This window comes from Epargyreus clarus, unplaced genomic scaffold (assembly GCF_041222505.1).
Source record: "Epargyreus clarus isolate Ecla_fem2 unplaced genomic scaffold, WU_Ecla_fem_2.2 ptg000002l, whole genome shotgun sequence".
Lineage (NCBI taxonomy): Eukaryota > Metazoa > Arthropoda > Insecta > Lepidoptera > Hesperiidae > Epargyreus > Epargyreus clarus.
This window is the reverse complement of record NW_027332210.1, coordinates 421,229-448,284: the sequence shown is the minus strand read 5'-3', so window position 1 is coordinate 448,284 and position 27,056 is coordinate 421,229. Positions and strand designations below refer to the sequence as shown.

The following is a 27,056-nucleotide window of genomic DNA, read 5'->3' as shown; positions in this document are numbered from 1 at the left end:
TTGACATTTATGATATCTACCATAAAGTAAAATGATTTACATTATGGTCTCAGATATCACATTATTCGTACTAACACGTTCGACTTTACGAAAAATAAAAAAAATATTGGTTACAAATTTAAAGATATATTTTTTTTTAATATTAACTTATTGTTTATATAATTTTATTGATTTAATTTTATATTTGTTGACACAATAGACAATGATGAGAATAATAAAATATAATTGAGGGTATCCTTAAAATATATATTGTCAGCTTGCGAAAATATACGTTATTATAACCACTACTGAAGACAGAGCCGTTATTCAATAGAATTCAATAGTTATTGGCATTTAATAATATTGAAATATTCTATACGAATTAATTTAACCTACGATATAAGGTAAGTTCTTTGTTTTTAATGTTTGCTTATAAAACACATTTGGTCCGTTTGTAGTGTTTAGATTTGAAGGGTATGATCACCTGATTTCTATAACCTACCTAGATTCAACCCTAGATTATTATATTAAATAAGGTATTCTAATTTAGTCTGAGCGCTAAGCAGAACAGAACAGTAGGTAGGATATTTTAGGATATTTTCTAGATTTGGGATCCCATGCAGTCTAATACTGCATGTTCATCATATATTATTAACCGATAAGATGTTATCATATATTTAATGTTAATTCCCAGGCCGCTATCACTAAGACTAAAAAACTTAGACAAAACCCGTCAACAACAACATAAAATCCGAATGAGTAGTGATTATTACGAAGTATGCATTAGTAACGACTATCATTATATCGATTTAAATTATACCTTTTACTTATGTTCAAAATATAATTAGTATTATTGTTGAGTCCTCAATATTATTTGACATTTCAAAATGCATTTTGTGTCATTATGTAAACAAATATAATTCGATGCCACATAAAAAGTTTATACTGACATTATGGTATTCATCAAATCTACCACGCTTTTCAAAACCATTCTGCTTTTAAAAATGTTCCACGAGTCTTTATCTACCTTTTTTGGTCTAAGTCTACTAAGCAAGCAAATAAAACCGTACACTCACAATAAGTTCTACGTTTACAGATATTACCCACAATAATTTTGTTTCTTCGAAAACTATTCATAAAGTAACAACTAAAGAGTACGCTTCTATAAAACGTTGAGAACTTTGTGAAGGTAACAAAGGGAAAGTTTGGGAGCAGATGTAAAACAATAAAAATAAACGTTCTCGCTAGAATTTGCTGGATTATAACGGTTTAAGAGATAAGAATGTTTTTTTTTTTTTTGGTCGAGTATTTTGGTGTCGAGCTAAACATATTTTAGTTTGTTGTCGTAGTTTGTTGACTTTCAAAAAGTATTCTATATGAATCAATTTTGAATAAATGAGATTTGAATTTGAATTTACGGATTTATTAAAAAACAACAACAAATTAATCGACAAAATCCCTTTATAATAATTTTATGAATTATTTTTTTTAAAAATTTCTTTTGTTATAACATTCTTCTTTTTCTTTTGTTTTTCACAGCATTTATTTGTTTCTTTTGATTCTTCCATTAGCAATTGCTCGTTGCAATTATTTATCTTTATCTTTCTTTCTTTTTATAAGGTTATCTTTTGTCTCTCTACGATGACATTAATGCGATGTCTAATATATCATGTTATAATATATGACGTGTTTATCAACGTATCAACGGGTTTTCGTGACTTATCAAGTTGAATACCTATTAATGGTTCATTGGTCCGATGTCCAATATATCGGACCACGTACACCAATGTGGCGTGACTAATTAAATTGAGTAATTATCTTTTTTTCTTTAAAGGATGGCGTTTATAGGTCCGATGTCCAACATATCGGACGACTGACATAGCTTGCTTTAGCCGCCATGTCCCACGTACACCAATGTGGCGTGACTAGTTAAATTGAGCAATTAACTTTTCTTTAAAGGATGGCGTTTATTGGTCCGATGTCCGACATATCGGACAACCGACACAGCTTGCTGGAGCCGCCCTCCCCAGCGTACACCAACGTGACGGTCCGGCGCGCGTTCATTGTGTGGATGTACTGCGGCCAGCGGAACAAGTTCAAGGATGTCTGCAACTACTTCCATTTTTTGGAGGCCTTGGTAAGATTTTTATAAATACTTTTTTAGAAATAAATTTTAAAGTGATTAAAACTATTTTTTAAAGTTTAAAGTTTTTATGGATTTTAGGCATTTTTTTTTGTAATAAATTTTAAAATACATAATTATAAATATTGTTTTTATTTAATTATTTTTTAAAGTTTAGTGAAGCTAATTTTTAGTAATGAATTTTAAAATAATAATATTTTTTTAAGTTTTTATTATGGTTAAAAATAATTAATAAAATTTCATGCAACGTAAATAATACGAAATAAAAGTCTCCCTTAATGCTTATCGGTCTCTTCCGCCTTTGTAAATCACTAATGAACTTGAATATATCCAACGATATATTTAAGCTCAGCAGAAAATTTATTCCTAATATTGTTACCTTGTAGGCCTAACTTAAAACGCGTCTTTTTATTGATATTGCCATACACACTTCAAAATAAAATAAAAAGCCTATATTTACGTATTCACAGAGATTTAGCGCTAGTTCTTGTACAGTAGAGTCTAAGATAACATTGACTGCTTGCAACTTCACTCTAAAAAAATGTTTTAACTAAAAAAATATATCAATTTCAGGAAGATCAGCTCCCACCCGAGGGACGAGCGCTGAGCCGTCACCACGAGTTCAACTTATTCTCCAACTCGCCACCAACATCGACCTACATGATCGACCACTTCCCACAACTCTACAAGGAATCTTGCATTGAAAGACAATACATATCAAAAGTAGAAGAGATACGAAACGAAAAATGTGTCTTCAAACTAGAAGGCTTTAATGAAATAGCTCCAAAGAAAGGCACGTCGACCCAAGAAATAGTGGAAGCCAGCCGAATGATAAGAAAATTCTGCAGAATACAGATGATATCGTTAAAGAAATTTCTAGAAGAATTCAAAACACATGCTCGGAAGTGTGACCTCAAATACACGGTGAATAACGTTGCATTTTATATTAAACGGAAAATGGTGCAAGCAGAAATTGAATTGGAGGCGAATTATCCAAAAACCCTAGGTTTTCTTAACAGCGGTTCTGTTGAAGACCTCGTCAACGATGCTGTAGATAATACAGTAATAAATAATGAAGTTAATGACGTAATAAGTGACTCAGGTGCTAATAAAGCATTAGATAATAATATTAAGCCCATAAAAATTTTGCAAAAGGGAGCAGTAGATGCTCTTGAAATAACAAAAATCTATTGGAATGATAGTAACACTATTAATAATACGGCAGTTACTAAAGAAATAGGGTTAGAAAAAGAAACATATAGATGCGAGAATACACATTTTCCAAAAAATGATAATATTTCTGTACAGAACACGGAATTTATTTCAATAGACGATTTTACAGAAGATAATCTACAAACAAAGAAGGAAAGAAGATTTTCAGGATCGCGTTTCATGAAAATTGAATTAGAAAAGTTTCGGAAAATTTAATTGGGTATATATTCGATTTTATTTTTATAATTTTGAATTATTCGATAACTCGATTTATATTTAGAATTATAGTTAAAAATATTTAATTTAGATATCTATTATACACTTGTGTACAATTATAATTGAAAATATATAATTTTATAAGTTCATATAGATTAATGTAATAATTTTAGGAATTTTAGGAGCCCAGTTGATTTTGTGTTTTTCCTGATTATTTGTGTTAAAATTAATAATATAACATGTAAAATTGTAAGTGAAATTATGTGTCAAGGATAGATTGTAGAATCGGGTATATACTAAAACGTCTGCATATTATATAAAAAATCGTACAGAATCTTACATAACAAAAAAAACGATAGAACTGTTTGTGTAATTGATAAAAATTATAGTAAAGCTAATATTATCATTTCCATCTACTTTTATGGACGTTTCATGATATGCCCGATTTAGCGATTCGATACGAACATTATTAATATATTAATTTCGACACGCAACACTTCAGAACCCTATCCCACCCTTTCCTAAGGGTTGATGGACACTTTTACAAAAATACATAGCCGAAAAATATATTTAATTCATTTTATCATTGTTTACCTAACCGGGTAATGAATGCTGTACCTAATAGTAAACGTAGTGAAGTAAACTTTTGCGTCTTATAAGTGAAATCCCATGTGAGAATTTAATATTAAGTTACATTATAATTCCCTTACTTGCTGAGTAAAGGTGAAAAAATATATTATGGTGTCTATGGTGTATTAGATAATAATATTTAAATTGCGTTCAAAATCTTTAAATATAATTAAAACTATAGTAATTATTGTTATATAATAGAAATTGTTATATGTTTACGTACTCTATCCTATTTTTACCTATCTACTAATGGCGGAAATTTTATAATGTTTAGAAAATTTTTAATGTCAATCTTTGGTAGGCAAACATTGGATCGTTTTTTAATAACGATTAATCATAAATATTAGACCTATAATAATTGATCACACAGACTACGTAAACAAATATACTTCTAATAACTACGATTTTTTTTCTTTCCGCCAATATGTATAACACCAATAGTTTTGTATAAGATCCATATGACTGATGTAATACCAGAATTTTTTTAGAAGTGTCTATGTTTACTTTTTCTATGGTTACATATAATTAATGATTATTTAAAAATGTAATTGCGACTACTAATGGATATAATATTAATATGACTTGATTTTTTTTTATTTTAAAATATTTAGATTTATTTAAAGTAATTATTTATAGGATAAATATCGTGACATTTAATTGGACAATTATAATAAATACTTTTACAAATTATAAATATAACCTTTTTAATTTTTGATCCGTCCCATTAATAAATCTATTTGAAAATTATTTTAAATTCTTGGAGTGAAAATATTGTTTTAACATTAAACGTCAAATCAGTTCTTTTCAAGTTTTTAATTTTATTTCTAGTTTTCTTTCAGCTAGGCAGGCATAAAATGCATATAGACTGGTAAAATGTTAATTTAACTAAAATACTTTAAATTTAGTTTAAATTTTAATGTTTACACATAGCAATTCGTTTCTGTGTGTTTGTGACGGAAAAACTCGACTGAATTGCTTCGAGAAAAGTATGGTACGCTTTTTTTGGCTCGACTTGGCGGAGGCACTGCTGTGCCTCCAGATAAGTAGTAAATTAAAAAAAAATTAACTCAATAAAGTTTTTTTTATAAACGTTGAATTTCTTTAGTTACTCGTATAAGACCGTTTTAATATTAAATTATATTCTATCTAAAAATTCCACCTCTCCATATTTCTCCTCTTTAATTAATATCAGACTAAACGTCGAGAGTGATTGTTTTTAGATAATTCTTTAATATAACATTTCGTCCAAATGGTCATGTACCACAGTACAATGGATCATTACTACAGAGTAACCATACGAAAGATTAGCTACACAATATAAATTATCTTTACTAAGGGCGAAGCGTCTTTCAACTCAGTCAGTAGGGATGCCAACTTTTTTCGAAAAAGATCGATTCTTAAATCGATTCGAATCGATACTCAAAAAATCTAGGCCTAAAGAATCTATTTTCCAAAAATTGATATTTTTTAGATTCGGTTACTGAGTTAATACAAATTCATACAAATCGATATAAAACAAAAAGGCGACTAATTTAAACGATGTTTTATACTTTTTAACCATTTTAAGTAGTTTTAACAATTAGATAGAAGTTAAAAAATAAACTATTTATCCCTTATACGTCAATAGACGACCGGCGAAGTAAATTGAGTAGAAATCCATAGTGCTAGGGAGTTTTAGACTAATTAAGTGAAAAACTCTTATTTTTTTACGTTACTGTAAATTTAAGTAATTGTAAATAATTTTATAGCTGTAATCGAAAAAGAAAAAATCTAATCTTGATTTCCTAGTATGAAATATCGATTCACTGAATCGCTTCAATACTAGATATCGATTATAAAAATCGACTTTTCGTTTAATCGGTCTTAGATCGCCATCCCTATATTTCAATTCAGTCAGTTTTAAGCCACGATCAAGCGCACATCAGAAACAGTAATGGCTGCGTTGTCAACCCCAATAAATACAGTCAGTAGAGAGAATTTAATCGTGTTAATAAGGAATAATGTGATGAATACGTCGCTTGAGTTCTCACCTGATCCTGATGTGGTGAGTGTGTGTAAATTTAGTTTATTGTGTGTTATTTAAGTTTAAAATGTCAGACATGTTACAAATGTGACTGACGCCGTAAAAGAGAGCAAAGGACATGAATTTAAAGTAGGTGTTTTCTGTCAGAGATCAATAAACTCATATGGCAGTTTTGTAGATGTTATGAAATACTTGTTTTTATTTACTTTTTGTGAAGTCAGAAGATAGTTTAATAGTTTGAAACAGATACATTGACACAGTAAATATTATTCTAACCTTAATTAAGAAAATATACAATCTTTAACCTTATGATGATAATTATGGGTAATGCTTTGTAATTTAGTATAATGTAATTGTTAACTAATATTTAAACTTTGTTTTCAGAAAAAAAGTGTGTTTGCTATTATTTTTAGCATTTTAAAGTGAGAAAGTCATTTACTGATCGTCTTAAAATTAATTTGTACTGTAGGTATTTCTTTGTTTCTTTCTTAAAATACTTTCGAATTAATAATTTTCTTTATGATACTTAATAATACGTGCAAATAGCGATATATTTCCAAGATATTACAATGTGAATGCTATATCTAATGAATAGCTATATCTACAATTTCTACCAAAGAATTATGAATAATAGACGTAGTATATAAAAATCTGACCAAACGCATTCTAAACAATTTTTTTCAATGCATTTTGTAGCAGGTAGTTGCATACCTGCTTCAAAATTGAACATGTGTGTAAAAAAATTTATGGTTCCGAGACCCTTTGTTATGACACACTTATGGCCAACACATTGTTAGTGTATGATGGGATTATCTATTACTTTGGGTCGACTTTGTGTAAATCCGGTGGTAGAAATTCGGTGGTCACATTCCAGTCTTTGTAAAAATTACCATTCAACCACCGCGCCATACTAAGACAGAGTAACGTTGTAAAACTTGAAAGACTACGTATTTAAGCATTCAGCAACGAAACGAAAATACTCTTTGACAAACGGAAAACTTACTTCGACTGTAGGGACACTACTACCCTTAATTCTGTCTTATATCAACAGTGTAGTGTTGTGGTCTTGTGGTTTAAAGGGCGTGGTAATACAAATCGATATACAACATATTAGATACTTTATCTATCACGAGTACATGGCGATATCTAATGGGACTCCTATCTTATTTCCGATCCATAATGAATATCCAAAAAGCAAAGGTTCTCAAAAGTGTGTGAAGTCTACCAATTTGCACTTAGACAGCGAGTCTATGACAGCTCCTTTGAATCTGAGAGGGAACCCGTTCCAGCGGTGGGACAATAATGAGTTGATGATGAGATATCCACATATCACAGTGACCATTTAACAATAGATGACTTTCAAGCATATTTGCTCATTGTACCCCAAATAAATGTTAATAGCTTTCGTGACAAATTCACGTTTCGAATGAAACATCAAATTCTGTATATTACTAACCACAATATTTAATTTTATTAATTACAGATGGAAACAGATTCCCCAATACGAAAGCAGACAAACCTACAGCCGATAAGCAAGAAACTATTCCACTCCCCATTGGCTGACAGTCCCAAAGGAACTGTGCAACGGAGCTCCCTGGACCGTTCCAGGAAGGCCAGGAAGAGGAAACAGACCCTACTCCCGGATTCCTGTGACGTAATCAAACATGCCTACGTCAGAGAGTGCGAGCAGGACGGCTATAGCCCAGACGTGTATGGGGGAATGAGAAAGAAGGTGTTGATTAGTCTGTTTCATAATAAGGAGTATTCAATGGATTTTGATCAGTGATAGTGATATTGTTTTATTTAGTTTTAAGTTGTTTTTTTTTTAATTTTAATGCAATAATAATGCGTCTTCCAATGCAAATAAAATTAGATATAAATATAATTATATATAAGGCTAGTTAAGAAATTTTGTGACTATTGTGACACTAGGAAAAATATTTATATAGTAAAACAATTAAAACTATAACAAAATTAAAAAAAAAAAAAAAAGATAACATTAAAAATATGATAATAATTGAAATTAATGATTTGAATGAAATATAATGTTTGTGTTAATAAACATTCTATATTTAGATTAGTAAATTAATTTTATATAAATAATAAAATAGATTAAATTTTACAAACGTGGTATTTTTTGATATTTCTATTTCTATAGACTGTATGTATGTGTGTATGTAACGGAATCTTTATCCTCAATTTTTACCCACTTTGAACGGTCCGATTAATTTAAAATTTTGAACAATTATGAAGAACCGATGACAATGCTCGATTTTAAAAAAAAATCCCATTCTCCTCATGAGGATCGTCAGGAATCAGAATTAACGATTTTAGCGTGGTTTTCAGTTTTTAAACTATAATTATTTACAAATAAACAACGCTTAATAATAGTTTCAAATTATAATTTTCTTAGCACATATACTTAAATTGAAAAAAATATTTTTGCATCTTTACTTGAATAATACTAAAACATATGAAGAAAAAGTCTAGGCACAAAAATGTTATCAAAGTTGATGTAGATATATCAGCAAAAAAACATCTACCTAAAAATCGAAAATAAAGTATAATGGACAATACCTCAAATATGATAGTCAAAGAATTTTCTGATATGTCCATCTGTAATCTGATAAAAACAGGGTTTGCAGAGAGAAAAACTTTACAAAGTACAAAAAAAATATCAAAGATTTTTTGCCTAAAATCAAAAATTGAAAACCCGCGAAGTCTGACCCTTTAAATATAAAAATTGAAACTTACAAATCAAAAGTGCAAAGCTGAAGGTTCTACGTCTGAAGCTCACCTTAAAGTATCACTATCTGTAACGAGGTACGTGCCTTCGTGTTATTTGGTTAATAGAACCTTCGCGCTGTTGTGATAGCGAAGGTGATTCTGATTTCATAGAACTGAGTTCTTGGTATCTTAGTAACATTTTATTTTCGAAAAATGAGGCTTTAAATGTTTTTTGCAGTGATTAAAAATGCAAAGAAAATCACTTTAAGGTGACAGAACCTGCAGGGTTGTCGATATTTATTTTATTTTATTTTTTTATAATAGGAGTAGCAGACGAGCATGCAGTCCACTTGATGGTAAGTGGCTACTGCCGCCCATGGACATCTGTAATCAACCCCAGGATTAGATATTCCTACCTGAGGTCGGCTACAGATGCGCCGCTACCCCTGAGGACTAAGCTGGAACGCCTCGGAAAAGTATGTCTCCCTTACCACACCCTTCAAACTGGAACACAGCAGCGCCTAACACTGCTGTTATTAGGTAGAAAGAGGTGTGGCGGTGGCGCCGCCGGAGTCGAACCACAAAGAGTTCTACCATCTTCAAAGCATTAAAATTGAGTCCTATTTTGGGATAATAAAAATTCTGGTCTTGGGTATTTATGAATGTGCACTTACTTATATGTCAAATTAAAATTAAAATTGAATCTTAATTATTAATCATGACATTTTCTAATTTAATCATTTCAAAAATTCTTATTAATTCTTGCTAATAATGTTAAAAACATAACAAAAAAATTTAAAGTCTACACATAAATGGTTCAAAGTACGTCCCAACAATAACCACTAACTTCAAAGGACTAGCTCGGAACGTCGCTCTCCCCAGAGGAACAACAAGAGATTCCGCGACCAATAAATAAAAACCTCCAGATAATTTCCCTAGAGGGCGCCCCTTACTTACATTTTTAATTTTTTATGCGCTTCATTAGGGAGATTATTGGGAATTGGTATTATGTTTATATTTTAGGATACCAAAGGCACTATTGTATATTCTTTGTAATAGCAAAGGTTTTTTCTAAAAGAGTTTTGAGGTAATCACAAGAGAAAATTAATCACACTTAAAATTGGAAAATCTGATTTTTTGAAGTTTTAATGTACGCCGCGTTAATTTTTGAAATTACTCGATTATTTGTTAATTTGTTAATACCTTATCTCTTTTAATTGTATAATCATGAATATTATCATATTTATTTCCCAACATATACCTTATACCTATTTATGCAATATAATGTAAATAGGGAAAGATTGTTTTCTGTCTATGAAAAAAACAAAAACATCTTTATTCACAATATGTACAAATAAAACATTAAATTAATCATTAATAAAGTACAATAAAATAAATAAATATAAATTAATTATTTTAAAATAAATTATTATATTATTTTAATAAAATTTGCCCGCGACAGATTTCATCATATAACTGACTCGATAAGTCGGAGAATGTATAAAAATACTTTCTTTAATTCCAAGTATCCACGCCATAATTTACGTGATACCCTAAATTCATTATTTTAATTAATTCATTACTAAATTAATTTATTACTCAATTGATTTATTAATTTTATTACTAAATAATTTATTATTTAAATTACTTCCTAAATTCTACATTCAATATCTGTCAATAAAATTACCATGTTCTCTACAACAATCTCACTTCAAAGGCGGGCCACAAGTAAAACCTTTAAATAATTTCCCCAGAGGGCGCTTTACCTTATATTTTTAATCTCCTTCGGTAACGAAGGCATTTTTCAAACGCTTATAATGAGAGCTTTGTCGTTTAGATTTATTGATGATTTGATATTTTACTACGAGCGGTCACCATTCTGACTCGCAGAGAGTTCCGAGTTCGGTCCCCGGTCAGACAAATATCTGAATGAAGAATTTAAATTTTTGTTTTGGGTCTGGTTGTTTGTATATTTATTTTTTTATTTACTTATTAAAAGGTTGCCAACATTATTTACACCTTTACATATTCAATTAAACATACAAAAAATCCAAGGTAAGTGCTAGCACAATAATTATAGGCAGCGACAGCATGAAAACAAGACATCAAATTACATAAAAATAAAATTAAAAATAGTAAGTATATTCATAAATATACAAACCCCCAAAACAAAAATCTAAATTACCTAGTAACATAACATCTTGTTTGTATAGCGTATAAGTCTAATAGAATTACTTATAAATCCAGTAGAAGGTACTAACACAGTATAAGGATATATACAGTATTTTAACTCGGCCCTGACCTTGAATTAGATACCTACGGTTGCGCTGGGCAAGGTTACGCGTTAGGGCTGCTTGCCTACAGTTTTTTAATTACATGTGCATACTTGACTTTCTTTTTAATTTTTTGATTGTAAATGTTGTATTTTTTTATTTAAACAAATAAATGTTATAGTAAATTGCATGCATGTTATGTTTTTTAATATGTATATATTACGTAATAAAAACTATTCTTATAATTGGGTACTTGACAGTTACAACAATAAAATATGAAATATGTTCGACATGATAGCTTATAAATTAACATAAATTATGCAATATTTAGTTTAATTTCTAATACAATATTTAATAATAATTTTAATCTATACTCCGATTCATAATTGGGTGTCCAAAATGTAAACAAACCTATCAAGACAATACCTTTCAAATGGTAGTTTCTTATTTTTGACGATATTAAAAGAATACAACGATAATAAAATATTGATCTAAATAAATTAAGATCAATTCTCATTTTCTAATATTTATATTACCTCATTCAGAATAGTCCCTCGGCGGCATATCGCGCGAACAAACGGGTGCCGAAAGGCTGCTAAGCCACGCCCTAAGCCTTTGTTGCGCCGCGCGACGACGAATAAATACGACACGTGCGTTGTGCAAGCAAGCCCTTCGTTTATCAACAGTTTCGAGTTTTATTTTGCGCGGGAATAATAAAAGTTGTAAATTGGTCGAAGAAATAGTTTTATTCTATTAATTCAGAAGAGGGATAACCTCAAATAACAAACTAACACCTGTCTACTGAACCAAAATTACAACAATCATACGTATTTTTTTAAAATATCAAATTATATTAACTAAAAACTAATCTAATTTAGTAGTAGTAGTAGTAGAAACAAAAAAATATACTTCTTAAAAACCGTCACATCACCCGCTCGTCACCGTGGCACATTCACGACAGTGCGTATACCAAATGATTACTAACCTCGGAGCGAGTAGGCGTGGCTTGCGTTTCGTGCGTTTGTTTGAAGATAAAATACTGTATATCGCACGACACAAACAATACAGTATTATCTTAAAAAACAGTGTTTGAGATAACGCGATTTGAAAGTTTGAAAATTTATTGCAGCAAAATGAATGGCTGTAATGTCCTACTTTTATATTCATCTTTAAACTGCATTATCCTAGTTTATATTTAGTAAGTTTGGTAGGTGTATCAGCTGATATTTCCGTTTTATTGGGAGTTTTACACAACCCGTTAAAGATGATACTGTATAAGCAGTTCAAATCGCTCATATTATTCACTTACGACTGTCTTGCCTTACCAAATTTCACTACAATTTGATAATATCAAGTAATAATTAAAGATATTACCATATAAAATTTGCGGAATGTTTAGTTTTAACTAACAAGGTAATAAAATAAATAGTGTTACAAAAAATATATTGGAAATAAAGTATTTAAAACAAAAAAAACAGTAACAATTATACTGGAAACAATACAGTTACAAAAATACAAGAACAAAATTATCATTTTTGTAACTACTTAAAAATCTGTAAAAGATATCCAACAAATTTTCATTTTCACAATTAATACAACGATTAGAAAGATTTTTTGATTATATTTCCTGCATAAGAGATTTCATTAGTAATACATAGTGTATTATTAATGAAATCTCTTTGCCCCAATGCGCACAATAACCAGTAATTATCAAAAATATGGTTTAGTTTAGTTTCATCTATATTTGATGTACACTTCAACCTACAGGTAGCTTCATCACAGGGATTTTTAGGTGATCAGGGGTCCACTCGCTTCTTTTTCGAATTTATGTACTCCCATCCTAAATTGCGTTTCTTCGTGATGATCTGCTTCATAGATTTAGTAACAGTGATAGTATTGGCAAGACCCGTAGAAAATGAGTTGCAGCGTACAGTTATTATCCGTATGAAATTTGTTAATGATGGAGATAGAGAAATCCTTGACATTGAAAGCATGTCCTAAATTTTTATTCAAAACAATTTTTATAGTCACAGTGCTGCTCACTGGCGAGATTGGTTAAATCAGATAATACGTTATCGTGGTTCGTTTCAGTAAGAGTATTGTCTTGTAAATCAGTTTGACTGTTTCCCCTATCAATGTGCTATCGTGAGCATTATTGGTCATATGAGCAGTTTTGTTGTTGTGAAATTCACAATCGGTATATGTCTGAACGTTGTCAAAATGATCCCAACATAGAAAACTATTGCACTTACTGCAAGCTGGAAACACCTCCGAAGAACACGAGACATAGTCACAGGTTTGATAGCTACCTGATGACTCTGATGCACATGATTGAGAACGCCGCTCCGAATTATTTTCGGGAACATACGTTGGGTCGCTAATGTCATCACTATCAGAAAACCGGTCTTTATTTTCACCTATAGAATTGCTTTCGGATTTACTTTGGCGGTCGTAGACTGCCCTCGTTATCCTTTCGGCTCTATTATTTCGCTTCATAGTTTTGTAAAAATCTAAAACTTTAAATTTTTTTCAATGAATACTCGACAAAAGGTAGTATCTAATTTGACACTTACACTAACTTAACAACAATTACAAACAAGAGAGTATTATTACAAGCAAATCGAGGGCTATAAAGTATCATTTTGCAATATTTTATATAAAAATTACAAATTATTCAAAATTAAACAGTGAATAGGGTATTATATTATAGTGACCCAAAAAAGACGTCATTATTTAACAGGCAAAAGGGTATTAACTTAAAATAATACTGTATAGAATACTAACAATGTATGCGTTTGCTCCGAAGTTGACAAAACACTGGCAGCAACTCGCAATAAATGTATGTGGCGCTGAGCGTCAACTGAATCAACTAAGTTGTGACCCTTTTGACCGAATCGGAAATAGCGTGATTGAACAGTCCATAAAGAAATATGTGGCCATATCTTATAAATGAATAGGCCTAAAAATATCATTGTCAGGCCAATTTATAGAGAAAAAAATATGGAATTCGAAACGCAAATAAAAAAAAATCGCCTTTTTAGACTTAATACCCTTTAATTTGGCATGTGCGATATATCCTTATACTGTGGTACTAATGTTATATATTTTTATTAGAATTTTCTTACCTTTAACGGCGCTTAATTTGTTGCCGACCATCTGCTTAGCCACGAATGCCGCCATCTTGACTGTCTGTTCAACCGCTTACTTCTGAAACAAGGAAAAATGTTATTAGAATCAAATTGTCAATATGAAACATTCATAACCTTGGTAAGTAATAGGAGTAAGTATAGTTTGTAAGTGTGACAAAAAAACTAGAGACGATTATAAATAGTAAATTTTTATCCATGCAGTGATAGCCTAGTGGTTAAGAAACTCGGCCTCTCGATCGAGCGGTCCGAGGTTCAAATCCCAGGCACGCACCTCTGATTTTTCAAAGTTTATTTATTTATTTATTTATTTATTTATTTATTAAAGACACACCAACAGCATTACATACAATATTTATACAAACTTATTCTAAACACGTAGACTGGTATGCATGCCTGTTACAGGTGCGTACATCTTTGTTAATGCTAAATATAGACGATCATAATATAAAGTATAAATATAGTATAAAGTTTATAGACTAAATAACTAATATAAAGTATTGTTTTGTAGTTTATTTGCAGAAATGTGCGGTAAGCTTTTTTCTCAAGCTTGCGCCTGAGTCGTGGAATATATCAATTTCGTTAATAAGTGCAGAGAGTCTATTGTATTCAGAGCACATTCGTGGCAAAGGGGAGTGTTTGAGGACATTCGTTCTGCATACAGTAACATAAAAAATGTTTCTAATGGTATGTCGAGGGTACCTATACGGTATATTAAGGTTTATGTTGGATGTTATCTCATTACAGTCTATTTCGCCAGACAATAGATTTTTTAAAAATGTGACATCTAATAATATGCGACGATTATGGAGCGAAATCATGTTGAAATGTTTTAGCCGAAGGTCGTAAGTGGCTTTATGAGAGATTCCAGTGGAGTAAAAGGCTAGATGTCTGGTAAAAGATCTTTGTAGTCTCTCAATGCGTTGTGAATTCACTGCGTATTGTGGATTCCAGACTGTGGATGCAAACTCAAGTTTGCTGCGAACTAGCGAGTTAAAAAGTATAATTTTGGTTGTAGGTGACATGAAACCTTTAGTATTCCTTTTGATAAAGCCTAGCATTTTTGCAGCTTGCTTAACAGTGGCATCCACGTGTGCTTTAAATTTTAATTTTGAGTCCATCATCACACCAAGATCGCGAATTTCTTCTACTTCTTCGAGCGTCTCTAGGTTTAATTTGTATAATGTTGGCAAGAACTTCTTTTTTCGAGTGTACTTAATGTGATAAGATTTTTTTGTATTTAGAATCATTCCATTTGCATCACACCAAGCATTAATTTTATCAAGGTCATTTTGTATGAGTTGAGCGTCATTGTTCGACGTAACTGTTTTATAAATTTTTAAGTCGTCAGCAAAAAGAGAGTATTGACAGTTTTGGATTGAATGTGTAATGTCATTAACAAACGCCGAGAAAAGGACAGGACCTAAATGGGAACCCTGGGGGACTCCAGAATGTGCAACATATTCATGAGACTTGTGACCGTTAAGCACCACAAACTGGAGTCTTTTTGCTAGGTAGGACTTAAACCATTGTAATAGGTTCCCGTCTATCCCATACTTTCTTAATTTACATAGCAGACGCGAGTGGCAGACTTTGTCGAATGCGCTGGAAAAATCCATGTAGATAGCGTCCACTTGTTGCCCTCTGTCTATTTCTTTGCTGAGGTAAGACATAAATGATATTAAATTCGTTTGGACAGAGCGTCCCTTTTTGAATCCATGCTGATTTTCTGAGATAACATTTTCTAGATGGCGTGTGATGAAAGGACAAACAAGCGACTCAAACAGTTTAGACATGCATGAAAGTATAGAGATAGGACGGTAGTTTTTAATGTCTCTATTGTCACCTTTTTTATGAATTGGCACAATCTTAGCTCTTTTCCATAAGTCAGGAAAAACCCCTTCGCTAAGAGATTTGTTAAAAATAAGTGACAGTGGTAAAGCAAGAGCAGGACCGCAACGCTTTATGAAGACGGGCGGTATTTCATCGGGACCAGCGCCCTTAAAGATGTCAATTTTTTTAATTTCTCTTATTACTTCTTGCTCGGTGAACCTCAGGCTACACAAATGCGGTGACTCTACTGTTATAAGATCTTCTCTGTCAGGCAAGTTAATGGAACTAAATACCGAGGAAAAATTGTTTGCAAACAATTCTGCGATAAGAGTCCCGGTGTTTGCAGTTTCATTACTATTGAACATCTCCGCAGGTATGGTAGTTCCGCAACCCCGCTTGTCTTTAATGAAACGCCAGAAAGATTTAGGGTTTCTTCGAATATTGCACTCAATTCGTTTTTTATAATTACGAAGACACAGATCTATTAGTTTTTGACTGCGCTCACGCAATAGTTCGTATTCTATTCTATCACGAGGATTGCCATATTTAATATATTTCTTCCTCTTGTTTTCTTTTTCTTGAATAATTTTTATTAGGGGTTTAGTAAACCACGATGGATACCTACTGTTTTTAGGTTTCATTTTTTGGACATAATTTTCCACAATTTTATTTAAATTACGGTAAAGGAGTTCTGTCATTTCGTTGACATCGTGACAGTCGCGGAACTCCGCTATCCAGTTTATCCTTTTAAGGTACTCTAATATTTTAACATAGTTGGCTTTGAAAAAATTAAACCGTGCTCCTTGAATAGGTTTTAAAAAATTTGAAGTTGTTTCTAGCAAAGTGATGAGTAAGGGAGGATGTTTGTCGTCAATTTTGCTTAAGACATGGTATGACTTTGTAACTTCTACAGTATTATTTGTAAGAATTAGGTCGAGAATTTTACCATCAATGTTGGTTATGTCATTCGTTTGTGATATATTATTTAGCGATAAAAAGTCTGTAAGTGCCAAACCTAATGGAGAGCTGTAATTAGATGCAATGCATGAACCAGTATTTATATCACGAGACCATTTAAGGAAGCCCAAATTAAAGTCGCCTAATATGATAACTTGGTCAGCACTTATGTCTATAACATCAGTAACGTGTTCCAAGAAATTATTAAGATATTCTACGGTCACAGGTGGGGGCAGATATACTACACAGATTAATATTTTGGTGACAGCATTGTTTACTTTAAGACTAACTGCAACCCACATGTCCTCTGCCTTACTTTCTATGCTGACAAGTCTGCTAGAAGGAATGCATTTGGACACTGCAATCAATACACCACCTCCATCTTTTTTTGAATACTCTGAGCACAATCGATCTCTTCTGTAAACAATGTATCGTTCGTCAATGAATTCTCTATTAGAAATATTACAATTTAGCCATGTTTCTGTAAGTACAATTATGTTGTAGTTGTTAATTAGAATATTTTTATAAACATCATTAGTTTTAGTTCTTAAGCCCCGCACATTCTGATAATAAATACTTACAGCCATTTTTGTAGATTTTATATCTAATAACTATTTATTAATTAATACTACACAAGAAGTTTTAAGCTGTCCTCGTCCTTTAAATATATAGCAGGACTTTGTTCACTTTTTCTCACAAAAATTCTTCCATCCCGTATCCACATTGGATACCCGCATATTTTGCTCCATTAGACCCAACCTCTCTTGTAAATTCTTGACTTGAGTCGTCAAATTCTCATTTTTTGACACTAAGTTGTTAATAGTTTCAGTTTTCTCATTAACTGTCTGCATTAGGACATCGTACTGTTTACTAAAGAAGGATAAGGACTCTTGAAACCCAGAAATTTGGTGGTTTATATTGGCTAAGTGTTGCGAAACGAGGCATGTGATAATTTCGGTCATCTCTTGATTCAATATCCTACGCAGCGTATCCTCGGTTACGTAGGAGTCATTGTTATCGGACTTCAGGTGCTGCTTCTTTGTTCTCATAGTGACGTTACTCTCTTCCCCTTGATCTGGCATGCATTCTTCGTCGGAAGCAACAGTGCGACTAGTCGCTCGAACAGGTGTATTCGAGTTATCAGTTTTCGGCACTTTGCTACGACACTCGTGGCAATTCCATTTGTTTTTGTAACTTGCATCCATTTGAGAAAAGCGTTTTGACGACACGTTAGCGCAAAGTAAGTCGTATCCAAGCTTACACGCGGCACAAGTCATGTATTCTTTCTTAGGCAGAGTATTTTTGCACCCAGAACAAATCTTTGCAACCGACGACATTATTTTTCAAATTGTTTTAAAGAAAAAAAAAAAAATCTCTACTTTGTTTAATTTTTTTCTTTTTATTTATTATAAAAAAATAAAAAATAAATGTACGTTATTTTTAGTCTTCAAATCTTCCAGAAATAAAAAAATCAGTACTTGTGGGAATCGATCTCACTACAGAGGCGCAGTGAACTCTTTAAGTACTGCGCTGTGCCGCAACACCGTTGGAGTTACTGCACTTTGAAGCGAAATATGTAAGCCTATTGAGCTGTGCGGTGTCTCTAGCGTAGGTACATAATAGACTCTAATGAGTCCAAAGTGCAGTCTTTTGTTTGTCGAGCAGAGTTTTGATTCACTAACGGAATATTTTAAACTTGATTTGTTTAATTTTTCACTTTTGCACTCACTTTTGGTCTCAATTTAAGCAACAGTTCGATAGCTTTTTACGCACTGAACACAATGGTATAACTTACTACGGGAAAACAGTAAAATAATCACTACTTTTCAATAAATTTCTCTTCGATTAGCAAAAACACGTCTGTCTTGTAACTTAACTTTGACAAAAACAAGTTATGTGCGTATTAGAAATTAATTATCACTTGCTAAACGGTGAAGGAAAACGTCGTGAGGAAACCTGCATACCTGAGAGATTTTCATAAAAAGTAAATAATCTCAAAGATATATGAAGTCTACCAGTACGCACCTGGCCCGCTCGGTGGACTATGGCCTAATCCTTCTCATTCTTAGAGGAGACCCGTGCCCAGCAGCGGGACGATAATGGGTTGATGATGATGATGATGAATAATTTTTATCTAAGTTATTTTATTTCACATTTTTATATAACAGACTAAATAAGGGAACAAAACAAAGCATCGAATCAATAAAATTGAGGCACTCTCTACAGACTGCTCTCACTTAATTTCGAAACAAAAATCAGTGCTGTATCCATTCCAAAAAGCATTTTTGTTCTAAAAAGCCAGAATTCTTAGCCAAAAAGATAAGAATTAACAATTATTTAAAGTAAATTGGTTGGATTAGAACGCGATCAATTTGTGTTTAAATTACGGCGATTAGCGTTAAGCCTCGAATAAGAGCGATTATCTGCCGCTGAATTTTTTATACCTTTTTAGGGTTCCGCACTCAAATTGTATGACTGAACCCATATTTTTTCGGTTATTTTTATCAAGGGTGTTTATTCTGAGTCTATATTCGGCGATATGATTTTGTAGCTTTACTTTCAAAACGTCCAAGTACTCAAAAAGTCAATCGACCATTAAGTCTAATTAGCAAAGTGCCTTTGTAAAATATTTGACTACCGTAAGATATTAGGCATATAATATATATCAAAAGTCTAATGAGAAAATTGTATATTTCTCAAAATTCCCGTATACGTAGGTACGTAAATATATTGATGCCTTTTTAAGATCGAATGTTAGTTAAATATCATACTTTAGATTAATAAGGGAATGGAAATATTTCGAGTGCAAATAAATATCTCTTTGGATGGTTTGGTTAAAATGAGATTATTACTTGACTAAATTGCTGGAGATATATATATCCGCTTTACGTAAAAATTTTAGAATAGTCTATATCTAGTTTCCGAACTTTTTTATCCGAATTATTAAAATATTACCCAATAAATTACACAGTACACAGGTCTGTAGATATTCCTGAAATCAAATGACCCAAGCCAAGACAATAAGACAAATATCTTAACAGAAAATCACACAATTTAATTTTATTTCGAAAATACTTTTAAATTCTGCACAAATTAAAATTTATTACCAACTCTTAGATAGGATCTCAGGCGCTTATCAATGGAAATTAAACTAGAAGCAGATTAACTTCCTGATGAAATAGATTGGTTCCGGTTTACCACGGATTATCCGGGTACCCGGGTATCCGGTAAATTGATGTCGAAGCAATAGATACTTACTCCGTTCTCTGAGGACGCTGGGTTAATTGGTCTTTATAGGTAGTGTGTCTGTTATTCTTCTTCAAAGTAGGACGGAATATAATAATTTTTTTGCCGAGTGCGGAGGGTAATGTTTTCGAGCAGGTATAGTCCGCGTAAAACTGCTAGTCCGCTCTGCTAGCAACAACTTCAGAGCAGTATCAGAGCTTACCATGAATTTTCAAAACATCCCACAGTTTTACGTTACGTTTACTCAATCCAGTATTCTGTTCCGTTTGCTTCAGTAGACTGAGTAAACGTAACAATAAATAAGTGTTCAAGTCTTTTTGTCTACTTTACATGTTCGCAAAAAAGAGAGACAAAACATAAAGCGCCATTTGTCAATTTTGATATTTAATATTACGTTACTGACACTATAGTTCTGATACAATCCACTAGGGGCGCTAATTGGAAATTATGTGGGCAAATACGTAAACAAATACCAAAACAGTCATATTTGTCAAAACGTAAAAACTCATGGTAAGGGTATTGATACTGTCGCCTCATATGTATGTCAGTCCACACGTCCAACGTCCACATACTTCCACCGCAACACAAGAACTCTAAGAAGTAAGTGAGGCGGTGGTACCTACGGACCCTTAGGTACTAGTTCTACCTTTAAAAAATATATTTAAAGTCGCTTAAAAATACTGTTTGCATTATCACAATATTGTAGATATAAAAGGCCCTATTTATTCACAAACTTCGAATAAGAAACACCAAAATATCTAGAATATTCAAATTCGATTCAAGGCCAAGCACACTTTGAAATTTCCAAAAATACGCCCAAACATTATTCAAGTGGTGGTTGAAAACTGAAAACTTTTTATTTCCATAATAAATTCTAATTCTGCGGCCTTTGTGCTAAATGTTCGGGGTACGAAACTTTTTGCAGAGAATTATTTATCAAAATTTTCAGTTGGGGCCTTGTATCACGATGGTCGCTGGGGTTGTAAACATTTTTGGGTTCGGTTTTCGATAGAATTGAGAGGCGTAAAACATGAAATTTGATTAAAAATACCTAGAAAGATAATTTGTTTGAAACTTATTTAACATTGTCAGTTTTCGATTATTATAGAAAATTTAAAGTTTTTTAAATTGATAACTTTAGTGTATTAATCATTTATTTGAAACTTATTTAACATTACAAGATTGAACCCTGATCAATAGACAACACTTAAGATTTTTTTAATTCATAACTTTAGTGTAATCAAGAACTAAAAAAATCTCGTCATTAGCTACCGAATAAAAGAAAAAAAATGACCAATAGAAAAAAATGTTCTATAACAGTTTTTAGCCTTTTTATATAATAACACAAACACATTACAATTATAAAGTTAATGTTAAGTAAAGTAGTTAATGTTAATTATATTATTCAATGTTGAAAAACGAAAAAGTCTTATTAAACTGAGGTAACTTTTATTTAATATATTAAAGTCTACTTTCTTGTATTCGTCCATTTCATCTTAATTTCGTATAACCATATTAAAATTACTAGCACTAAATAAATAAAACGATTAAGGAAATATCTTTATAACGTTAAGTTTATTTTATGGACAGATAAATTGACAACAGAAGTGCGATTTTTGTAATGAAACTCCCATAATTTAAATTATAAGAACCATTAAATAAAATTTATATTTAGGTTTATGATTCCTGACAGCGCTTGGAGCAATAAAGCTAAAGAAGTGAAACTTCTGATCGTTTAAGTATTTAAGAGATGAAATAAAAAATGTTTAGTATCCCAACTTGGTTCTATCCTATATATTTCGATGAGTTGGTAATCTTAATATTTTATTTCATTTATTGATGGTTTTGAAGCATTTTAGTGGCACTTTTTATTATGACGCTTCTTATTTTGAAAATTATAGGAATGCCATCAATTATTCTGTAAATTTGAGTTATTACAATATTTTTTATTTTGTCCTAACAAGAGAATGGAAGAATATCATGTGTTATATATTATGTCCACTATCGACAATTAAAACGTAAATGTTTTGTACGTAAGTAATAAACGTAAAGTTGTCTTATGTGGCCTATAATTACATTAATTTATTTGCAATTACAATAACCATTTTAAAAATTTTAATTAAAAAAATAATACATTAAAATATAACTTAATAAAGAACTTATTTACAAAATTTACATATTTACAAAAACACTACTATATTTAAACACTACTATATTTTTGTTACGAAATTATAACGTAGTTACAACAAAATGTACAATCAAACCATATACCTGTATATCAACGCCACCTAGCGGTAAGGATGCGGACTTCAAAGTAAGCTTAAGGATAAAGAAGTTATAAGAAAAACCGTTGTGGCGCTGCTGTGCACGTTCCTGTTGCTATGGTTACGACATGACAACAACGCCATACTAAGATGCAAAACGTTAACGTTTTAACTTGACACTAAGACGTTTTGCCTCTTAGAGTGATTTTAGATCTTAAAATTAATAACTCAGTGCTTTATACTTACTAAATATTATATTTTTTCGTATTCCATATACTTTATGCTGTATTCTTTTGTAGATTTCATTAAGAAAATAATTAGCGAAAGAACTATCAAAACGACGTTTAATATTGTGCCTTATAATGTTTAAATCGTAATAATTTCATTTTTATTATAATAGCTTATAATGTTTGAATTGTAATAATTTTACTATTCTTGTAATTGCTTTTCTTTTTTCAGTTAATTATTTTAAAGAATTTTTGCCTTTATACTTATATTTTTAATTGTTGCTAATACACTATTTGCCATATTTGATCCTTAATTCAATTATTAGTACCTAAATCTTACGTGCTTTTAGGGGTAGTATAACTAATACCTATAGTTCCCAAACTCATGACTAAATATGTAAATTTCCGTACCCCAGTCTCCTCATGCACGGCAATATAATCAATAGTTCTCAAAGTTTAGTTTAAACATATTCAAGCAGGTCGGCCGCGATACTATTATAATTTGCAAGTTCAGAAGTTACTTCCACTTGCTTTAACTTTGAAGCTCGAGAAAGTTGTTGGATAATAATTAATTTCATTAGTTTTCGTATTCTATAAATATTATGCAATTTGAAGGTAGTGGAAATCTATACGGTTCTTACTCTGGTACCACTGTCACGCCGATTTCTGCCTAATAATAGCAGTTGTAGCGACTTCCCGCTACTCGTCAAGAGATGGCGCTGCTGAATCACGCTATCGAAGTTTTCTAAATATCTTGCATATATACCAGTTCCGAATTGAGACTGTTGGAGCACGGCCGCTCCCCGGGCATGATCACCTAGCCCGGCGGGAGTCATCCCTTTGCCAAACAGTGTTAAGTGCTGCTGTGTCCTGGTTTGTCGGGCGTGGTAAGAGAGACATACTTATCCGAGGTGTTCCCACTTGGTCCTCAGGGGTAACTTAGCCACACATCTGTGACCGATCTCTTTTCTTATCTGGGATTGATGACAGATATCCATGGGTGATATAAGCCACTTATCAAGTGTAGGATAGTAATCAATTTTATTAGTTTTTGTTTTAAAAATATGCAGTTTCAAGGAAGTCTTCGTGGTTGGTATGGTGGTACCACCGTCACATTTCTGTGTACAGTGTCAAGTAGATATGTTTTGGTTTGAAGGATTCGCTTTCTCTGATGACTAATTTGGAATGTCTGATGTACTTTTGCAAAGGCAGTTACTCTCCTAAACTATGTATATGCCAAGAGGTACATATGACATAAGACACAAGACAAAAACACGAGGTATTCCAAGTTAGTCATCAGATTACACAAAGCATTCCAATTTAGTTATTAGGCAGATTTCTATTGGTGATAACGGTCGCTTAACATCAGGCGGATTGCAAACTTGAATGCAATAGGTCAATCTTTAAAATGTCCAAAATATACCCAAAAATAATGTAGTCTACTCCGTTGGCAGCATTGAGTTTGATCAGACTTTATAAAAAAACTAGCTGATCCGACAAACGTTGTGTTGTCATATAAATAAAAAAATGTTAAGGGTGAACAACCCTCATCACTTAGGGGTAGGAGAAATAAATAGTAGCCGATTCTCAGACCTATTGAATATGCATATGAATTTGGTGAAAATCGGTAAAGCCGTTCCGGAGGAGTACGGTAACTAACATTGTGACACTAAAATTTTATATGTAAGATTATTTACTTTATAATACACCATAAGGGTACATTTTACCCCGAAAAAATATTTGGGATTTTTTCGTAAAAGTTTAGAAGCGGGTATGTTATGTCATACCTCATTATTTCCATAAATACCCAAGTAACTCAAACTATCGCGTAAGGGATGAACGTGTCGCCATCCCTCATTAGGGCACCCTTATCGCAAGATCCATTGCATACAAACGAGGGTAGAGGGTCGCTCATATAAATACATGTAAATCACCCTAATTTCATTTGCAAGGGATTTTAGCGTTGACAAGAAATAGGGGTAGTTTTCTGGGCTAACCCTAATGATAAGAGTTTGTTCTTCGTATTAATTAGTTTGTCTCATTTTCATTATCATTACCTACTGCTGGGCATAGAGTTCTTTCAGACTGAGAGGAATGTGTGACTGAGAGGACTTTTTTTTTTTTAAATATAGGAGTAGCAGACGAGCATGCAGTCCACCTGATGGTAAGTGGCTACTGCCGCCCATGGACATCTGTAATCAACCACAGATAGGATTAGATATTCCTACCTGAGGTCGGCCACAGATGCGCCGCTACCCCTGAGGACTAAGCTGGAATGCCTCGGAAGTCTTTCTCCCTTACCACACCCTTCAAACCGGAACACAGCAGCACCTAACACTGCAGTTATTAGGTAGAAATAGGTGTGGCGGTGGTGCCGCCGGAGTCGAACTACAAAGGGTTCTACCACCTTCAAACTGAGAGGAGTTCATCATTAGATATGGTGTCTACACAATTTTTCTTCATTTTCACGTAGTAATTTATTATAAAATGTATTTACTTTTCATCTATTTATATCTTATTTATATCTTATTTCGTTTTTTTCTCTTTCTTTCTCACATTCTTTCTTTTTTCATGTTCTCCTTTCTCCTTTTTTTTCATTTTATTTTATTTCCTATTTATTATTATTTTTTAGTATAGTTGTACCGCCTTCAATTTTTCTGCACATCCCTAAGGTTGACTGGGAGATAATGCTATTTAGCATTAAGTCCGCCTTTTGCACCACACTATTTTTAACATGGTCAATAAAGAGTAAATAAATAAATAAATTTAGGCCATAGTGCACCACGCTGGCCAAGTGCGGATTGGTAGACTTCACACACCAATAAGATTATTTTAAAGAACTTTCAGGCATGTATGTAGTGAAGTAACTCACTATATGTTTTTCACCATGAAAGCAGGTGATCATTATTAATTTCTTTACCAACACATAACTTTGGAAATTTAGTAGCACGTGCCCGGTATTCGAACCTTGGCCCCTTGATTAACCCCTACTTTCCTTAGGGTGCCTATTTAACACCAAAAATCCGTAGATAAGCGAGGTGACGAAAAGGTTATAAATAATATTTTTTTCTAACTTTATAGATTTTTTTTGTCTTTCTTTAACCTATACAAAAACCTATTTAAAAATAGTTATAAGTTCGTGGATGAAATTCGGCCTCTTAGAGGTCGAAGTTCGATCCCAGACAAGCACCATTTTTGAAATGTATGTTCGTATTATAAATTAATTGTCACTTGATATAACAGTGAAAGAACACATCGTGGGCAAAATTACACGCTTGGGACTTCTTTAAAAAACTATCAAAGATATCTGAAGTCTACCAGACCGTACTCGACCAGCTCGGTGGAGTATGGCCTAAATCCCTATCACTGAGAGTACACCCATGGGTGTTCCTAGGCATGACCAAGCGGCGAGACAGTATTGGGTTGACGAATATTTTTCAATAACCAGTAAATATTTCTAGACGACTGAATACACTTTTATCCTCACCTTAAATGATTACACAATATCCTTATGATACACAAATATCGGTCCCTTGGATACTATCGATATCGGAAAACGGATACCTTTGTAAATCCCTTCCGGTTTGTACCTTTAGCTAAATCTACGTTCACATTTGTATTTTTTTTACTTTATCGTTCATAAGAACGGTTACATAATAAATTGATCTAATACCTACTTAGATACTCGTACATTAGATTATTATATTAAGGCCGTCCTTCCTATCAGTAGGTTCCATCATCATCATCATCATCAACCCATTATTGTCCCACTGCTGGGCACGGGTATCCTCTCAAAATGAGAAGGAATAGGCCATAGTCCACCGCGCTGGCCAAGTGCGTATTGGTAACTTCACATACCTTCGATTTTTTTTAATTCTCAGGTATGCAGGTTCCCTCACGATGTTTTCTTCACCGTTTAAGCAAGTGATAATTAATTTCTAATACGCACATAACTTTGTAAAATCAGATGTGCCTGGGATGTGAACCTCGGACCCCTCGATCAAGATCGATATTTATTTCATTTAACAATTAAATGTAAATCAGATAATGATTAAATCAGATTATCAGATAATGACAATCAAAGATAATGCAGTCCATCTGATGATAAGTAGTTTTTACTGCTGTCCATGGACATATAACACATGCCAACACTCCTGAGAACTAAGATGTTTGTTTCATA

The 27,056-nt window shown here is 32.3% G+C and overlaps 3 protein-coding genes across 4 annotated transcripts in view; 2 read left to right on the top strand and 1 right to left on the bottom strand.

Annotated features, from left to right (window-relative positions):
• The window catches only part of cpx (synaptic transmission protein complexin), a 320,263-nt gene that overhangs the window by 80,658 nt on the left and 212,549 nt on the right, over positions 1 to 27,056 (bottom strand). The window contains exon 3 of one of the 2 annotated variants that reach the window (XM_073077217.1): positions 14,329 to 14,410. In XM_073077217.1, coding sequence (XP_072933318.1) covers positions 14,329 to 14,383 — 55 coding nt within the window. In that variant the 5' untranslated portion in view covers positions 14,384 to 14,410. The remainder of the gene's footprint in view (positions 1 to 14,328; positions 14,411 to 27,056) is intronic. The other variant, XM_073077225.1, reaches the window with a different exon arrangement.
• Positions 248 to 3,558, top strand: LOC140744810 (uncharacterized). The gene is made up of 3 exons (XM_073076484.1): positions 248 to 383; positions 1,939 to 2,116; positions 2,696 to 3,558. Exons 2-3 carry the CDS (start codon positions 1,940 to 1,942, stop codon positions 3,548 to 3,550), a joined length of 1,032 nt encoding a protein of 343 aa, XP_072932585.1. The 5' UTR covers positions 248 to 383; position 1,939; the 3' UTR covers positions 3,551 to 3,558.
• On the top strand, positions 6,078 to 8,201 carry LOC140744802 (uncharacterized). The gene is made up of 2 exons (XM_073076471.1): positions 6,078 to 6,224; positions 7,687 to 8,201. The coding sequence occupies exons 1-2, from the start codon at positions 6,114 to 6,116 to the stop codon at positions 7,987 to 7,989; spliced, it is 414 nt and encodes a 137-aa protein (XP_072932572.1). The 5' UTR covers positions 6,078 to 6,113; the 3' UTR covers positions 7,990 to 8,201.

Excerpts from the sequence above, each read along its gene's own strand:
- LOC140744810 (XM_073076484.1), top strand. The coding sequence starts at position 1,940 with ATGGCGTTTATTGGTCCGATGTCCGACATATCGGACAACCGACACAGC. Across the intron at positions 2,117-2,695 it reads TCCATTTTTTGGAGGCCTTG|GAAGATCAGCTCCCACCCGA; the intron begins GTAAGATTTTTA and ends TATCAATTTCAG.
- LOC140744802 (XM_073076471.1), top strand. The coding sequence starts at position 6,114 with ATGGCTGCGTTGTCAACCCCAATAAATACAGTCAGTAGAGAGAATTTA. Across the intron at positions 6,225-7,686 it reads TCTCACCTGATCCTGATGTG|ATGGAAACAGATTCCCCAAT; the intron begins GTGAGTGTGTGT and ends TATTAATTACAG.